The sequence below is a fragment of the Hyla sarda genome, chromosome 1 (genome assembly GCF_029499605.1).
Source record: "Hyla sarda isolate aHylSar1 chromosome 1, aHylSar1.hap1, whole genome shotgun sequence".
NCBI classification, from domain to species: domain Eukaryota; kingdom Metazoa; phylum Chordata; class Amphibia; order Anura; family Hylidae; genus Hyla; species Hyla sarda.
Genome location: NC_079189.1, coordinates 341,859,959 through 341,876,630, shown reverse-complemented (window position 1 = coordinate 341,876,630; position 16,672 = coordinate 341,859,959). Strand labels below are relative to the sequence as shown.

Genomic DNA, 16,672 nt, shown 5'->3' with positions numbered 1-16,672 from the left:
ATGGCAAACTTCAAAATGCCTGCCATGGTCACCACCCATCTTGAAAAGTTTCCCCCCTCACATATACTAATGTGCCACAAACAGGAAGTTAATATCACCAACCATTCCTATTTTATTAAGGTGTATCCATATAAATGGTCCACCCTGTAGTTTTTTTTCTCTACAACACTGTAGACATCCCCCTAAATTACCCTTATTATATAAACTGCACCCCTCAAAGATTTCAAAAAGACATTCAGAAAGTTTGCTTACCGCTATGTGTTTATAGCAGAAAACTGGAGGTGAAAAGTCAAAATCTTTTTTTTAAACATGCATGCATCGTATGTCTGCATGCATCGTATAACATGCATACATCGTATAACATGCATGCATCGTATGTCTTAGGGGGGATTAAACTGGCAGAGTCACTGGGAGAGAAGGATCTGGGTGTACTTGTAGATCACAGACTACAGAATAGCATGCAATGTCAGGCTGCTGCTTCCAAAGCCGGCAGGATATTGTCATGTATAAAAAGAGGCATGGACTCAAGGGACAGGGACATAATACTCCCCCTTTATAAAGCAATGGTACGGCCTCAGCTGGAATATGCTGTTCAGTTTTGGTCGCCTGTTCATAAAAGGGACACTGCAGAGTTAGAAAGGGTGCAGAGACGTGCGACTAAACTAATATGGGGCATGGAACATCTTAGCTATGAGGAGCGATTAAAGGAGTTACAATTGTTTAGTCTTGAGAAGAGACGTTTAAGGGGGGATATGATAAACGTATATAAGTATATAAATGGCCCACACAAAAAATATGGAGAAAAACTGTTCCAGGTTAAACCCCCCCCCCCCCCCCCCAAAGGATGAGGGGGCACTCCCTCTGTCTGGAGAAGAAAAGGTTTAGTCTAAAGGGGCGACACGCCTTCTTTACAGTGAGGACTGTGAATTTATGGAACGGTCTAACTCAGGAACTGGTCACAGCAGGAACAATTAACAGCTTTAAAACAGGGTTAGATACATTCCTGGAATAAAATAACATTAATGCTTATGCAGAATTATAAAACTACATCCCTTCCCCTTATCCCCTTACACCCTTCACTTCAATTCCCTGGTTGGACTTGATGGATGTATGTCTTTTTTCAACCATACTAACTATGACTATGTTGTCGTAGTCCCAAATTATTCATTTTTACAAGAGGTAATAGGAGAAAAACCCTCAAGATTTGTAAGCCAATATGTATGGAAATACCCTATGTAGGGTTGGAAAGTGCTCTGCGGGTGCATGGTATGGTTCCTAAGGGAAGGAGTGACAATTGGCTTTTGGAGAGTGAATTTGTTTGGAATAGTTTTCGGGGGCCATGTTGCACTTACATAGCCTCCATGGTACCCAAACAGTTAAAACCCCCCACGTGACTCCATTTTGAAAAGTACACCCCTTAAATGGGCACTGTCATGAATTTTTTTTTGATATGTTGTAGTACTTAAGTACTACAACATATCTCTAATATACTTTTATTTAAAAAAAATGCTTTTATAACATTTTAAAAGCAATTTGAAATTCGGCCACTAGGGGGCGCCCTCCTAGTGGCCGAATGCAGTGCGGAGTGACGTCACTGCAAAATTTCGACTGATTCCGGCAGGGCATCAGTCGAAATTTTGCGCAGTAACAGCCAGGGCTGCGCATCGGCTTCCCGCACTCGCCGATGGCCCTGCTGCAAGGTGCGGGGGTGCTGCTCCTGCAAGGTACGGGGGGCGCGGGGGGTTGGCTGCTCCTGCAAGGTGCGGTAGGGGTGCTGCTGCAAGGTACGGGGGGCTGGGGGCGCTGCTGCAAGGTGAGGTGGGGGGATGGGGTGCGCTGCTGCAAGGTAAGGGGGGCACGGAGGGGTGTTTGGGTGTTACTCACCGAGCGGCAGGAAGAGGCTCCCCCACACCCGTCCCTCCCGCATCGGCTCCTGGCTCACTCCTTCTCCCATAAAGCTCCTGTCCTGGGTGCCTCCAGTTGTTTTACCACTACAACTCCCAGCATGCCCTGACAGCCAATAGATGTCAGGGAATGCTGGGAGTTGTAGTGGTGAAACAGCTGGAGGCACCCTGTTAGGAGAACTAAGGGCGGAAGTGTCGGCCCCAGTAGGCATCAGTGACGTGGTGCCTGCTGGGGAAGTCTGCCTGGTAGTGAGCACACTGCCAGGCAGACTAAATGCCATTTTAAAAATAGTAAAAAAAAATAAAAAAATAAAGGCAGGGATAGAAGGGCAATAGGCGGGGACAGAAAAAAAGAATCATGATGGTGGGAGCTACCCTTTAAGGAATGTAATAAGGAAGGCAGTGAGCATTTACACCCCACAGGGGCTTGATAGTTTTGGAAAAGTGGGCCATGAAAATGAAATATTAAAACGTTTACACTAAAATGCTGGTGGAACACCAATTTTTCATTTTCACATGGGATTAAAAGCCCCCTCAAAATGTGTTACCCGATTTCTCCCAAGTATGAAAGTACCCCATATGTGGGTGTAAAGTGCTCTGCAGGTGCATGGTATGGCTCGGAAGGGAAGGAGCGCCATTTGGCTTTTGGACAGAGAATTTGGCTGGAATAGTTTTTGGGGGACATGTTGCATTTACAAAGCCCCCATGGTACCCAGACAGTGTAAACCCCCAACATGTGACTCCATTTTGGAAACTATACCCCTAAAAGAAAGTAATGAGGGGTGCAGTGAGCATTTACACCCCACAGGTGTTTGACACAATTTTAGAACATTGGCCCATGAAAATTATTATTTTTTTTTTTTTTAACACAAAAATGCTTGTTTAACCCTAATGTTTTATTTTCATTTCACAAGGGGTAAAAGGAGAAAAAGTCCCCCATAATGTGTAACCCAATTTCTCCCGAGTATGGAAATACCCAATATGTGGACGTAGTCTGCTGTGCGGGTCTAACGTTAGGGTACAGAAGGGGAGGAGGGTGACCGAGAGAGGATTTTGGTTGAAATTGAAGTCAGGGGCCACATTTACAAAGCTCCCATGGTTCCCGGACAGTGAAAACCCCCTCATGTGACATTTTGGAAACTACACCCCTCATGTAATGTAACAAGAGGTGCAGATTTTTGGAATAGTGGTCCGTGAAAATGGAGAGTAATTTTTCAAATTCACGACCCACTGTTCCAAAAATCTGTGGGGTCTAAATTAGTGCTGGGCAGTATGCCCAAAAATGTGTATCAGTATTTTTAAAACTTATGGCGGTTCCACGGTTTTTGACGGTATTTTTTTCACTCCTTTCCCTCTAACCCGTGAGCTCCCCCCCCCCTCTTGAATGAATTATCAGCAGCAGTGCGCTGGGGAGCTAATCATATTTGACCCGTGGGTGCTGCTCTGCTTTTCCTCTCCCCCCCTAGCTACAGCACTGTCCCCACATTGGGGGACTAATCATGTCACCCGCAGGCACTGTTCTCCTCCTCCTGTGAGCTGCGGCGCTGGAAATTAAGGAGTTGTGACCCGCGGCGCTGGAAATTAAGGAGTTCTGAGCCGCGGGCGCAGGACTTCTGTTCAGAGAACGGAAGCCTGTCACCTCCCCCTGCAAGCGAATTAGGTCCAGTGATCAACTTTGGTCGCAGGACCTAAAGGGTTAATAGCCTGGTATCGGCAATCTCCATTCCAGGCTATTAGCCACGGCCCGTGGCTGTTGATTCCAAATGGGGGCTGCACGGTATGAAGCAGGATGACATCACAATCCCACTCCATATTTTTCCATCCACAGCCCCATATGAGGGCTTGTTATTTTGAGTGACCAATTGTACTTTGAAACACCATTTATTTTACCATAAAAGGTACGGCTTATTTTTTTTGATCTGTAGCTTTTATCGGAACCACTTTTGTGTATGACTTTTTGATCACTTATTACATTTTTTGGGATGTGATGTGGCCAAAAAGCAGCAATTCACCATATGGGATCATTAACATTATATTTTGATAGTTCGGAAATTAAAGGGGTACTCCGCTGGAAATTTTTTTTTTAAATCAACTGGTGCCAGAAAGTTAAACAGATCTGTATATTACTTAAAAAATCTTAATCCTTCCATTACTTATCAGCTGTTATATGCTCCACAGGAAGTTCTTTTCTTTATGAATTTCCTTTCTGTCTGACCACAGTGGTCTCTGCTGACACCTCTGTCCATTTTAGGAACTGTCCGGAGCAGGAGAGGTTTGCTATGGGGATTTGCTCCTTCTCTGGACAGTTCCTAACATGGACAGAGGTGTCAGCAGAGAGCACTGTGGTCAGAAAGGAAAGTAAAAAAGAAAAGCACTTCTTGTGGCGCATATAGCAGCTGATAAGTACTGGAAGGATTAATATTTTTAAACAGAAGTAATTAACAAATTAATTTTCTGGCACCAGTTGATTTAAATTAAAAAAAAAAAAAAGTTTTTTTAGTAAAATCGAGATAAAGGGTGATTTAATTTTTTATGATGGGGGCTTTTCACGGGCAAACCAGAGTAGACTACCCTGGGATGACTGACCGAGTAGGTAAGGGGGACCCAGTGCAGAATATATGTTATCACATTCAAAAATGATTGCTCCAAAACAAGATGAAAGAACACTTTCACACACAGTTATTTCCAAATTATCAAGAAAAAAAACAATTACCTATACAAATAAAATTTATCTAAATGACTACGTATTGAACATTAGTTCAGAATACAAGAGTCACAAAAGTCTAAATATCTAATTATTAGCATGTCTAATTCACTATCCTTTTAACAAAGTAAAATCTCAAAATCTTATGACCAACTACCAGCTATAGCCTTGTGCCTTATGTCTTGGAGAACCAGCTGTGCATTTTTGCATAAAATTTCACTTTCTGTAAAAATAAGATTGTTTATTAGCATTTTAGAAGGAGCAGGGGGACCATTTCTACACAGCAACTTGGAAATGAAGATTATAGCAGCTGTAAATTTATTACAAGTCATGAAAATGATTCCAAACCTGCACTTCAGGGTGGAAATGACTCAGACTGGCTTACTACATTCAACAATCTATTTTTGTACATGCATATTTATGAACACCTCCAGCAGAAAATTGCATTTTCTGGCCCACATATCACCACCTTTAGTATGTGTTCTGGAGGCAAGACTGCTGTATGTAAGGGAAGAATACTTTACAGCTTGACAAAAAAAAAAAAAAAAGTGTAAAACATAAGTGGTACACACCATTATAGTGTACTTACCAGTGACTTGGTCAACAAGAATACGAGAGGTAATAATGCGACCGTACTGAGAGAACAGTTGTTCCAGCTCTTTCTGTGTCATTGTTTTTGGAAGTCCACTGACATACAGGTTTGCATCCCTAATAGATGCTGAACTGGGGCGAGCATAAGAAACCTTAAAGAAAAAAAAAAAAAAAAGTTTTCAGATTTAATGTACTAATGATGTACATATTTTAAAATTTTAAAGATTGATAAAAAATGCTTGCATTTTCTGGTAAGGTAAAATGCTATTCTCTATAACAGTACTTAAATATACTTTTAATTTGAGTCACTAAAACTTAAAGGTGGGAGATTTATCACAACCTCTGTTGAGGAAAAGTAGTGAAGCTGCCCATGGCAACGAGATTGGTTGCTATTTGCAACTTCACGACTCCTCTACACAGGTTTTGATAACATGCACTGCACTGGTCAATCAGTAAGCCAGTGTTTCCCAACCAGGGTGCCTCCAGGTGTTGCAAAACTACAACTCCCAGTATGCCTGGAAAGCCAAAGGCTGTCCGTGCATGCTGGAAGTTGTAGTTTTGCAACACCTGGAGGCACCCTGGTTGGGAAACACTGCAGTAAGCCATAAGTCCCACGTCAGCAGGTCTATTCACAATACAGTATTTATTTTTTAAAAGTTTTTCAGTGAAATACTGCAGTAAAACGGCAGTTACAAAATCCTATACGGCCGTTCGAAAATCCCATTGTAGTCTATGGGATTTTTCTAATAGACGTTTTATCCTGTTATAGTCCATTATTAAAAACGGACGATATTTTGTGACGGAAGATAGCAACGGGAGAAATAGTTCATGAACTATTTCTCCCGTTACTAACTTATAGTCTATGGGATTTTTGTAACGGTCGTTTAGGACTTTGTAACTGCCGTTTTACTGCCGATTTTCTGACAGTACTTCGAAAATTGAGTAACTATGTAGTGTGGTAGGGGCCTTACTCTTTTTTTCCTGTTAAAGTGGCAGCACTGGTTAAAATCCTAACTTTAGCCTCCCCGACGTTTTGCCATAAGCTAACTTTGTCAAGGGTTATCAAGCCTCAATAACCCTTGATAAAGCCAGGTTATGGCGAACTGTCTGGGAGGCAGAAGTTAGGATTTTAACCAGTGCTGCCACTTTATCAGGAAAAAATTGAGTAATAATGAGATGACATCTGACATGCATCCAAGCAGGGAAGGCAAGTGAGAGGCCTCCCATAACTGGATAGAGCATTCACAATTGGATAGCAGGGTCATTAGAAAGGCATCCAAAATACATCTATGGGATTTGGTGGATGGTAGTCCAGGACAAATACATTAAAACCAGTATTAACAGGAAGGTGAGAGAAACCTCCAATACTGGGGTACTACCTACCTACCCAATAAAAAATTCCCATATATCGGTGGTATTAAGTGAGCAGCACTGAGAATTTTAACTCACGTGTTTTAAATAATTTAAGATATTAATATAATTTAATAAAGGTTTTAGTGAATCCCTTAATAGTGGGCTTACACTGGAGGGGGTGACCCCATAGGACGAAGTGATTAAATACTATTAATAGACTTTCCACTTAGCTGTTCAGTGCCCATACTACTGATTGGCAGGGGTGCCCAAAAGGTACCTACAGTTCACCATTTAATTTTTAACAAGGATACTAAAATTTTATTTACTAAACAACAGAATAATTAAGAACAATTTAAAAACAAAACCATGCCCATTAAGTTGCTTTCTTCTGGCATAGCTGCCAAAACCAGACATTTGCAAATGTCAGATACCCGCAGACCATATAAAAAAATCCCTTAGCTCTCTTCCCTTGCTGTGCTGAGGCCCTTCGCAGTTTGCTCTATTATCTGAAAGGACGTAATTTCAGCCTGTGACAGGTCCTGCACCACTCCGGATAATAGAGAAGAGGAAAAGGTCCTACACTACTATAAGAGGGGAAGATGTAGAGGCCTTAGTATAGGGGCAATGGCAAGGTAAGTGGGATTTTCATTTTTTATTTTGAAGGGAACCTATTGGGAGAAACTACTTAATAGGGACATCTACCTAATAGGAGGTTCTCAGTAACCAATTACTGAGGGCTTATACCTAAATTGGGAGGGTTCCCTGCTTACTGGGGGTTTCTCTACCTAACTACTGGGGACATATTTTAATAAGGGCTTCGTGTTCGACTTTTGCCTAATGCTAAGTCTAAAGCTACCTATTCTGTCACATGCAATAAAAAAATTAAAAGCATCAGATATTGGTATAGGCGAGTACTTGACAAAAGTATTGGTACTCTGTCTTTAAAAACGGTATCAGGACAGACATCTCCAGTATTTTTCCTGCAATTTTGCCCAATAAATAATGGCAAAAAAACACTCGTTAGTACTATTTGGCCTTTACAAAAAAGCAAGGAAGAAAAACAAATTCAATTTATATGTTGCTGGGGACAGGGTTAAATAAAAAATAAAAAAAAGTCCTCCTGCAGCTCTCAATTCAGTCCCTGCTGGTTTCCACTTGTTGCTGTTGTGAGATGTTAGAGCAGGATCTGCCCACTCAGCCAGTCACTGCCCGTAGATCTGCCCACTCAGCCAGTCACTGCCCGTAGATCTGCCCACTCAGCCAGTCACTGCCCGTAGTCTGCAGGTCCTGCTAAGTAATGTCAACTTTAGAACAGAAACAATTGGCAACCAGTGGGGGACTAAGTCAGTGGAACGGGAGCTGTGGGGAACTGAGGTAGGCGAATATTACCATTTTTACTCTGTCCCCAGCATTATATCTACTATTTTTAGATACTGTAATACTATTTAACAGCAGAACAAGTATGTTATTACAGCAGCCCAACCACAAATACTAGGGCTGGAACTAACCATTACTTTCATAAATGATTAGTTGGCAGATTAGTTTGCTGCAGCAAAAACGAAAATGCTATTGAGCAGAAAAAATAAAAAAAACTGCTAGGACATGTGAACTGACCCTCGGGGTATATTCAGACATACAGCATCATGTGCATACTTGATGTTAAACATTCAATGTAAAGATTTCAATGTAAACTAAATGAATGAACAACACTTCAAATCTGCAGCATACAATTTGTGCATGATACTGTGTGTGAATACACCCTAAGGGCTCATTCACACAGGCAGATCCACCGACAATGGATCCCTACAGTGTGCTTCAGATGTGCCTGCTCGGAGCAGCAATCCGCAGCTACGGGCAGACACACTGCGATGAGAGAGTAGCAGCTCGCATGTGCAGTATATTCGCACACATCGCGGCTGCTCTTGGCCTAGCTTAGGGAGAGAGGCCACAATGTGTGCAAGTACAACGCGCATGCGCTCGGCGACTCGCACATCGCAGCAGTGTGGCACATCTGGAGGCACACTAAGGTTCCATAGTCAGCAGATCTGCAGCATAAAACACGCTGTGGATTCGCCCATGTGAACGAGCCCTTAGTGTACGTTCACAAATGCATAATTTTGTTCTATATTTTGCAACCTACTAACTTTAATAGATAGCAAAACCCGCTGAAAATTATGCACATATGAATATATCATAGGAGGTACGTTTACACGAACATAATTCCTTGCAGGAAAATCTGCAACAAATGTTATTTATTGTTTTTAAATGCTGCAGCATATTATACACTCGTGAATGTATCCTTAAAAAGGTATTCAATATTAACTCATCCCCTTATCCATAGGATAGGTCAGTGTTTCCCAACCAGCGTGCCTCCAGGTGTTGCAAAACTACAACTCCCAGAATGCCTGGACAGCCAAAGTTGGTCTAGGCAAGCTGGGAGTTGTAGTTTTGCAACATCTGGAGGCACCCTGGTTGGGAAACACTGGGGTAGGTAATAAGCGAGATCATGGGGGATCCAAATGCTGAGGTCCTTTGTGATCCCTAGAGATGAGCGAAGTTACAGTGATACGAACCTCGCAGCTCGGCGGTTGCTGACTTTATCCTGCATAAATTAGTTCAGCTTTCAGGTGCTCCGGTGGGCTAGAGACTCTCCTAGGACTGTATCCACCTTTTCCAGCCCACCGGAGCACCTGAAAGCTGAACTAATAGATGCAGGCTAAAGTCAGCAACCGCCGAGCCGAGAAGTTAGTGACTAATCGAATCATTGTAACTTCGCTCATCTCTAGTGATCTCAAGAGCAGCCAGGAAAAAATGGCATCCAGCTCCCATATAAAAGCCAACTTTATTAGAAAAATGTGATTAAAACATAGTGGATCATATAAAATAGGATAAAAAGCAAAATGCTCCTCAAAATGCCAACGCTTTTCGATCTGTTCTAAAGATCACGGGGAGCCCCAGAAGTTTGAGCATCACCATCACATACTTTTATCCAGTAATTTAAATCTGAATACCTCTTTAAAACAAATTACAAATCCCAAGATTACAATTTAGAGGGAATCTCATCAGCGTCACTCGCACAAACCTGTTGGTACAGGCGGGTAGGGTAGTGCGGGTGACATAACAAAACTTCATGATCTGTGGCCCTGTGTGCCAGTTATCCTCCTTGTTGGGGCGCAGCTCCAGGAGCATGCAGACATCACCGATGCTGCTTCCCCAAGCCTGCTCGCAGCAGGGCCGATTGAAGAAGTAGCATCTAACATCAACCTGCTCCTAAAGCGCTGCCCGTGCACCAAGTCTGCCACCTGAACAAGATAGATAACGAGGAATAGGACCTCAGATCAAGGATAGGCAAGTATCTTTATCATCAGTGTCCCCAGCACTACCAGCCTGTACCAACAGGTTAGTGTGGGTGACATTGATGACAGCTTCCCTTTAATACATATCCACAGGTAGTAAGCATCTGAACATTAGGGGTGAACCACTAAAACGCCCAATCACAAGAACAGGGGTCCAAGATTAAATAAAGCAGTGGTCCAGTGATGCACTATTGCGCCAACCTATTTAAGATTGTGTTTCTACTTGGCAGTGAAACTGACAACAGTTGCAGAAATCTGCAACCTGTACACTATTTTCTCTGGATAAAAGGAATGGCTGCAGTGTGTTTACTATGTCATCAGCAGAGATTATCAACAAGGTAAGTAAAAATAGGCACCAGGACAGAGCCTATTCTTTGTTCCTGAGAATTATGGTAAAGTCCAAAAAACAAAAAATTATAATTTTTATTTATTATATATATATATATATATATATATATATATATACATACATACACACACACATATACACCTATATACACACACACACACACACTTTATATAAAAATCCTCCTCTCCAGCAAATGAAAGCGATTACCTTGGTCTAAATATAATTAAGGATAAGAACAAATAACCATTGCTCTTTATTTATGAACTGTCTGATCCTACAATTTAATATGCATCCATAAAAGGGATAAACAAAAAATGGTGTTGAATACCCAAGATTTTAAATATTTAGACATGCCCTTTGGACCAATGATATTTCAAGAATCTGCTTATTACATTTTCTGGATGGTGGTTTAACTGTATGTCATCTTTGTGTTCTCCCCAACATCTCTGTTCATCATATACATATCCAAATAATTCTAAAGCGACTGAGAACCTTTAGGCCAGTGGTTCTTAACCTGGGTTCGGTCGAACCCCAAGGGTTCGGTGAGTCAGTCTCGCGGGTTCGCCGGAGGTCAAGACACACCCGACTCATATGATTTGTGATGACATTCCCCGCTTGTCCATCATTGGCTGCAGGTGATCATGTCCCACCTAACAGATATCAGAGTACTGTTTTACCCTACTGTAAAGGAAGCCTCCTATCCTTTGTGGCTCCGCACCTAAGCGATCGGCTACATGCGTTCCACGCTGGAACACACCACTTCGGGCGCGGCCTCACGCGACGCACTTCTGGTCCTGCTGCGTCTTAAACAGGCTCAGCCAGATGGTCCCTCTGACAAGAGAACAGCCTGGATGCACGGATGCCACGGGAACAGGTAGGCACACTGAATTACTACTGCCTTCACTTAATGCCTGGCTAACTGTGTCTAGTTCATAGTTAACCCTATCCTTACACTGAATCACCATTGCCTGTATTCAATATTTGTTTATCTGTGCCTATAATCCTATTTTTCCAATTAAGAAGGGTTTGGTGAATGCGCATATGAAACTGGTGGGGTTCAGCACCTCCAACAAGGTTAAGAACCACTGCTTTAGGCTAAGCTGCCACTGCAGTTTTTGAGCCAGATTCTGTTTGCCCTTTCTTGAGTTTATATTTGTTCACTACAGTCTTGGTAGGAAAATAATGGTATTCCAATTATTTTAAATGTGCATATAGTAGTAGTAATATTCCACATGGAAGCAAAAAAAAAAAAATTTCCACATCAGTAGCAGATCATATTTATAGCAAGTGTTTTCGTTCTACGTAATCATACAATCTGATTGTAAAAGACAAAGGAACATGGCAGAGGTTGTAAACATGAAAATGCAATAACCTTCCTTTGGTATGGCAACATACACAAGCATCATTTTGGCACTATTACAAATGCTTTAAACAAAAACTACCATACAGCTAAAAAATAATATATATCTCTGAAAAGTAAAGAGTGCAAGCTTATTTGTCCACAAAAGTTGTCTTCTGTGCAGAACATTCGTTTTCTGGTATTCACAAATTACTATGGGAAGTTTATCCATCTCCACATCACTTAAGTGGTACGGCTCACTGTCCCCAGAGATTAGGTGAACTCCAGGAAATGGCCTGCAGAGGCAAAACTGGCCTTTCAAGAGCTTAAACCAGTCTTTTGATTGGCTACATCATGAGCTCCATATACCATTATTCATAGAGGTTGCCTTTTCTTGTGTAAAAGATGTTCTTTACCAAAAAGGGACTAAGGGCATAATTCATGTGTGTGGCTTCTTATCTCAAACTTTTGCCCCAGATGAGAGAATCATGCAGCATAAGAGATTGAGAAAAACCTGTGCCTTTAAACTTGCACTTGGAGTGTAGGCATCTGTTGTAGGTAACATCAAATTCTGTGACTACAATTTCTCCAGGATGAATGAAAAAGGGAGCACTCACCTGATTAAGCAGATAACAGATGCCTCTTTATTTCTCAATATAGTACAAATATTTTGGGAGGCAGAACAGATGGTGCAGGATTTTTATTTTCTAAACACAGTGGGCAATGGACAATGTCGCACTTTGTCCATTGCCCACTGCTTCCCATGATATTTGTACTAGATTGAGAAATAAAGACATCTGTTAAGAGCTTGATCAGGTGAGTGCTCAGTATTTCATTCTTCTAGTGAATTTGCATGCTGAGCCTTTCACGATTAGACGAGCAATGGTGTGAACCCAGCATTAATCAGATCCTTGGGAGTTTCCACAACAAGAAAACTGGGCAAATGTTCTGCCTCAGGCCGAGACCCCTATAGCAATTACATTGGATCTACACAAGTTTACAGTGCAGGTGATTACAACAAAACAGCTTCACAAGAGACAGATTTGAGTCACCATCAGAAAAGAAAATATGCAAATCAGCCTTTATGCGCAAGAGAGGCGTTCTTTATGTTGTACTAGCAAGACTTCTTCCACCCTCATTGGTTAACCCCTTAAGGATAGGAAATGAGATGTCTGATCTCAGGGGTCCCGCCGCTGGCGATCCCCGGGATCTATGCTGCAGCACCCCACTGTCATTACTGCACAGAGCAAACTCGCTCTGTGCGTAATGACGGGCTATACAGGGGCCGGAGCATCGTGACGTCATGGCCCGCCCCCGCAATACAAGTCTATGGGTCATAATTGGAGATGAGCGATCTTACAGTAAATTTGATTCGTCACGAACTTCTCGGCTCGGCAGTTGCTGACTTAGGCTGGGTCCACACTACGTTTTGTCCCATACGGGAGCGCATACGGCAGGGGGGAGCTAAAACCTCGCGCTCCCGTATGTGACCGTATGCGCTCCCGTATGCCATTCACTTCAATGAGCCGACCGGAGTGAAACGTTCGGTCCGGTCGGCTCATTTTTGCGCCGTATGCGCTTTTACAACCGGACCTAAAACTGTGGTCAACCACGGTTTTAGGTCCGGTTGTAAAAGCGCATACGGCGCAAAAATGAGCCGACCGGACCGAACGTTTCACTCCGGTCGGCTCATTGAAGTGAATGGCATACGGGAGCGCATACGGTAACATACGGGAGCGCGAGCTTTTAGCTCCCTCCTGCCGTATGCGCTCCCGTATGGGACAAAACGTAGTGTGGACCCAGCCTTATCCTGCATAAATTAGTTCAGCTTTCAGGTGCTCCCGTGTGCTAAAAAAAAGGTGGATACAGTCCTAGGAGACTCTTTCCTAGACGCTATCCACCTTTTCCAGCCCACCGGAACACCTGAAAGCTGAACTAATTTATGCAGGATAAGTCAACTGCCGAGCCGAGAAGTTTGTGAAAAATCGAATTTACTGTAAGTTCGCTCATCTCTAGTCAAAATGTGTCATAATGATTGGAATGCGAATGATGAACAGAGCTTCAACATATACCCCTAGGGATATTATATGAGCTATTATAATGCCGAACATTAATTTTTTGTTATTACTGGGAATGGCAGGTTTTGTGTGTGGAGTTACATAAGTAGTATTATAATATGGACTATATTCTCAATTTTTTTTAATTGATTTGCACATTAGGATTTACATTTTTTATTGAGCACTAGCACTTAATATAGTGTGTAACAATGATATATGTAATTTCTTGCACCTATTATCAAGACTAGAATACTTTATGGTGGGTTGGAACAGATTATATCACATTGCTTTAGGTATATTATATGAATATACCTTATTTATCGGCGTATAACACGCACTTTTAAAACTTAAATTCAAGGCAAAACGTCTGCCTGCGTGTTATACGCCGATAAATCTTTTTGTCACTGATTTATAGTGAACAGCGCGGCTCCCGCTTTGTTTTTCCTCCCTTTCCCCCCTGCATTTTATTGTATTGTTTTTTTTTATCTTCCTTACCTAGCCACGCTCGGCAGGCCAGGTCCGGTGTCGGCTGCTCAGTGAAGCAGGATGAGTGACGTTATCTGCTAGCTGCGCTGCACAATCAGGGACATCACTCATTCAATGCTGCTGCCGCTGTGACTATTCTAATGGCTGCGGTTGCTGCGGCCATACTGACCAGCGGCGGCTGCAGCGAATGATGAGTGACGTCCCTGATGCTGTGCAGCCGGCAGAGGATGTCACTCATCCTGCTTCACTGACCGCAGCCCGCAAGACCCGGCACTAGACCTGGCCTGCCGAGTGCGGCTAGGTAAGGAAGATGGGGAAAAAAAAATAAAAAATATTCATATTATATATATATATATATATATATATATATATATATATATATATATCAATCAAAAACAGGGGGGGGGGGGGGAGGGCATGATGAGACCGTGGGGGCATGATGAGACAGTGAGGAATGGGTGTAAATGTGGCACAGGGGCTGATAAAAGGGGAGGAATGATGTGGCACTGGAAGGGGGACCAAACTGAAGTTCAAGCAAAATCAAACTTAGAGGGATGATATGGCATTTAGTCCGTCATTTATCTTATATGTATTTTTATTTTTTTACTTAAATTTCTCTAATAAAATGGGGGTGCGTCTTATAAGCCGATAAATACAGTAGTTAATACCTTAATCCATATTTAATCACTCCCAAGCAATTGCTGTGTATTTACCTGTTTTAACCAGTGAATTGTTAGTTTTCTTCTATGATATTATAATAGTGGACTGGAGTATTGAAGCTCTACATCCCCTGGTTCATATCAACATATGTACTACTGCTGCGATTATAAATTAAGTGTGGGCGCTTGTGCGAAAGACAAGTAGTAGCGCAAATGAATGTCAATGATATTTTTTTTAAGTGCGGCGCGCATGCACGAAGGATAACCAAGCAAAAGAGAACCCAGCTGGCATAAGTGCACAGACATGCGCGGAATTTGCCAAACTCTCGCATGATTGCAAGTGCAAGTTTCCATGTCCGCTGACATGCGCAGGACCTTACACAGGATCATGGTAAGGTGGCACAGCGTGTGATGTCACATGGTGGGGTTTACTAACCTATATTCTGCATCTGTATAGGTTATTCGGCAGTGGTAGGCATTGACATAATGTCATTTTATTGGCGCTTGAGTACTAGCCACTATGATTGGACGTGAGTGGGCACGTAGTAATAATGCGATACCTCAGTCCATATATACCCCCATGGCACATGGGGAAGCATTCTGGCCTGTAGGCCAACTGATGACTGATTAATCATCAAAACATGTAGAGGGGGCTTGTTAAGTGATTTTAAATGCAATGGTCCGGGTAGCACTTATATAAGTGGAGAGTTACTCTATCACAGTGTGGTTAGCCCAACAGGCCTCCACTTTTGATGCGGGAAGTTATCTACCTTGATATTGGGCCCATTGCACTGAACTTTTAAACACTGATTTCTGTCATGTTTTTGGCTTTATATTGAGCACAATAAAAGTCAAGTTTTAGTGGAGTTGTACCCATTAAGGGTTTTTGTACCCCGAGCGAGCTTTCGGGGTAATTGTAAATTGCACTTCTGACCCCTATAACTTTTATTTTTCCACGTACGGGGCTATGTGAGGGCTCATTTTTTGCGCCGTGGTCTGTAGTTTTTAATGGGTATCTTTTTTTTTTTTTTTTATTTGTGTGGAAATTCAAAATCCCATTGACCTCATGGGATTTTACTTGTGGATTCCAGAAGAAGAATGGATTGGAATCCGTACTGGAACTTTCTCATGCAAAATCACATTAAAATAGGATCCGATTCAAGGTAGAATTTGATACAAATTTTGCATCAAATTCCTTGCGGCTATTGTAAGAATTTCTGTAGTGGGAAATTACTCTAAAAGGTTAATTCACATTTTTTTCCAAGCAGAATTTTGCCCTAGAAAAATCGAGTGCAACAGCCTCTCTTTATTGTCAATGGGATTCTGCTGTACCACTCACCACCAAATTTGCCATACTCTGCGTTCTGCTGCAGAAATTGCGAATACCTTTATGACCTCAAGGTAGGCAACTAGGCATATGGTTATAAAAAAAAATAAAAAAAAAAACACAAAGAAAAATTAAGAAAATACAGTTTATATAATACAATAAGAAAAAAAACCATACCAAACTATTAACATAGCTGCCTTGAGATTACATAGCAAAAGGATCAGAAAGCTAGGGAAAGTATTCTAATATGCCATTTAGCGTGAGGCTGCAAATTTAACCCCTTAAGGACCAAGCCCATTTTGACCTTAAAGGGGTACTCCACTAGAAAACTATTTTTTAAATCAACTGGTGCCAGAAAGTTAAGCAGATTTGTAAATTACTTCTATTAAAAAATCTAAATTCCAGTACTTAGCTGCTGTTATGATCCACAGGAAGTTATTTTCTTTTTGAATTTCCTTTCTGTCTGTCCACAGTGATCTCTGCTGACACTTGTCAATTTTAGGAACTGTCCAGAGCAGGAGCAAATACCCATAGAAAAAACTATCCT

General features: G+C 42.0%; 1 protein-coding gene across 15 annotated transcripts in view; it reads right to left on the bottom strand.

Moving 5' to 3' along the window:
• ELAVL2 (ELAV like RNA binding protein 2) overlaps positions 1-16,672 on the bottom strand; it is a 240,280-nt gene that overhangs the window by 83,008 nt on the left and 140,600 nt on the right. For all 15 annotated transcript variants that reach the window (XM_056520561.1, XM_056520532.1, XM_056520556.1 and 12 more), the window contains one exon: positions 5,198-5,351. In XM_056520561.1, the coding sequence (XP_056376536.1) occupies positions 5,198-5,351 (154 nt within the window). The remainder of the gene's footprint in view (positions 1-5,197; positions 5,352-16,672) is intronic.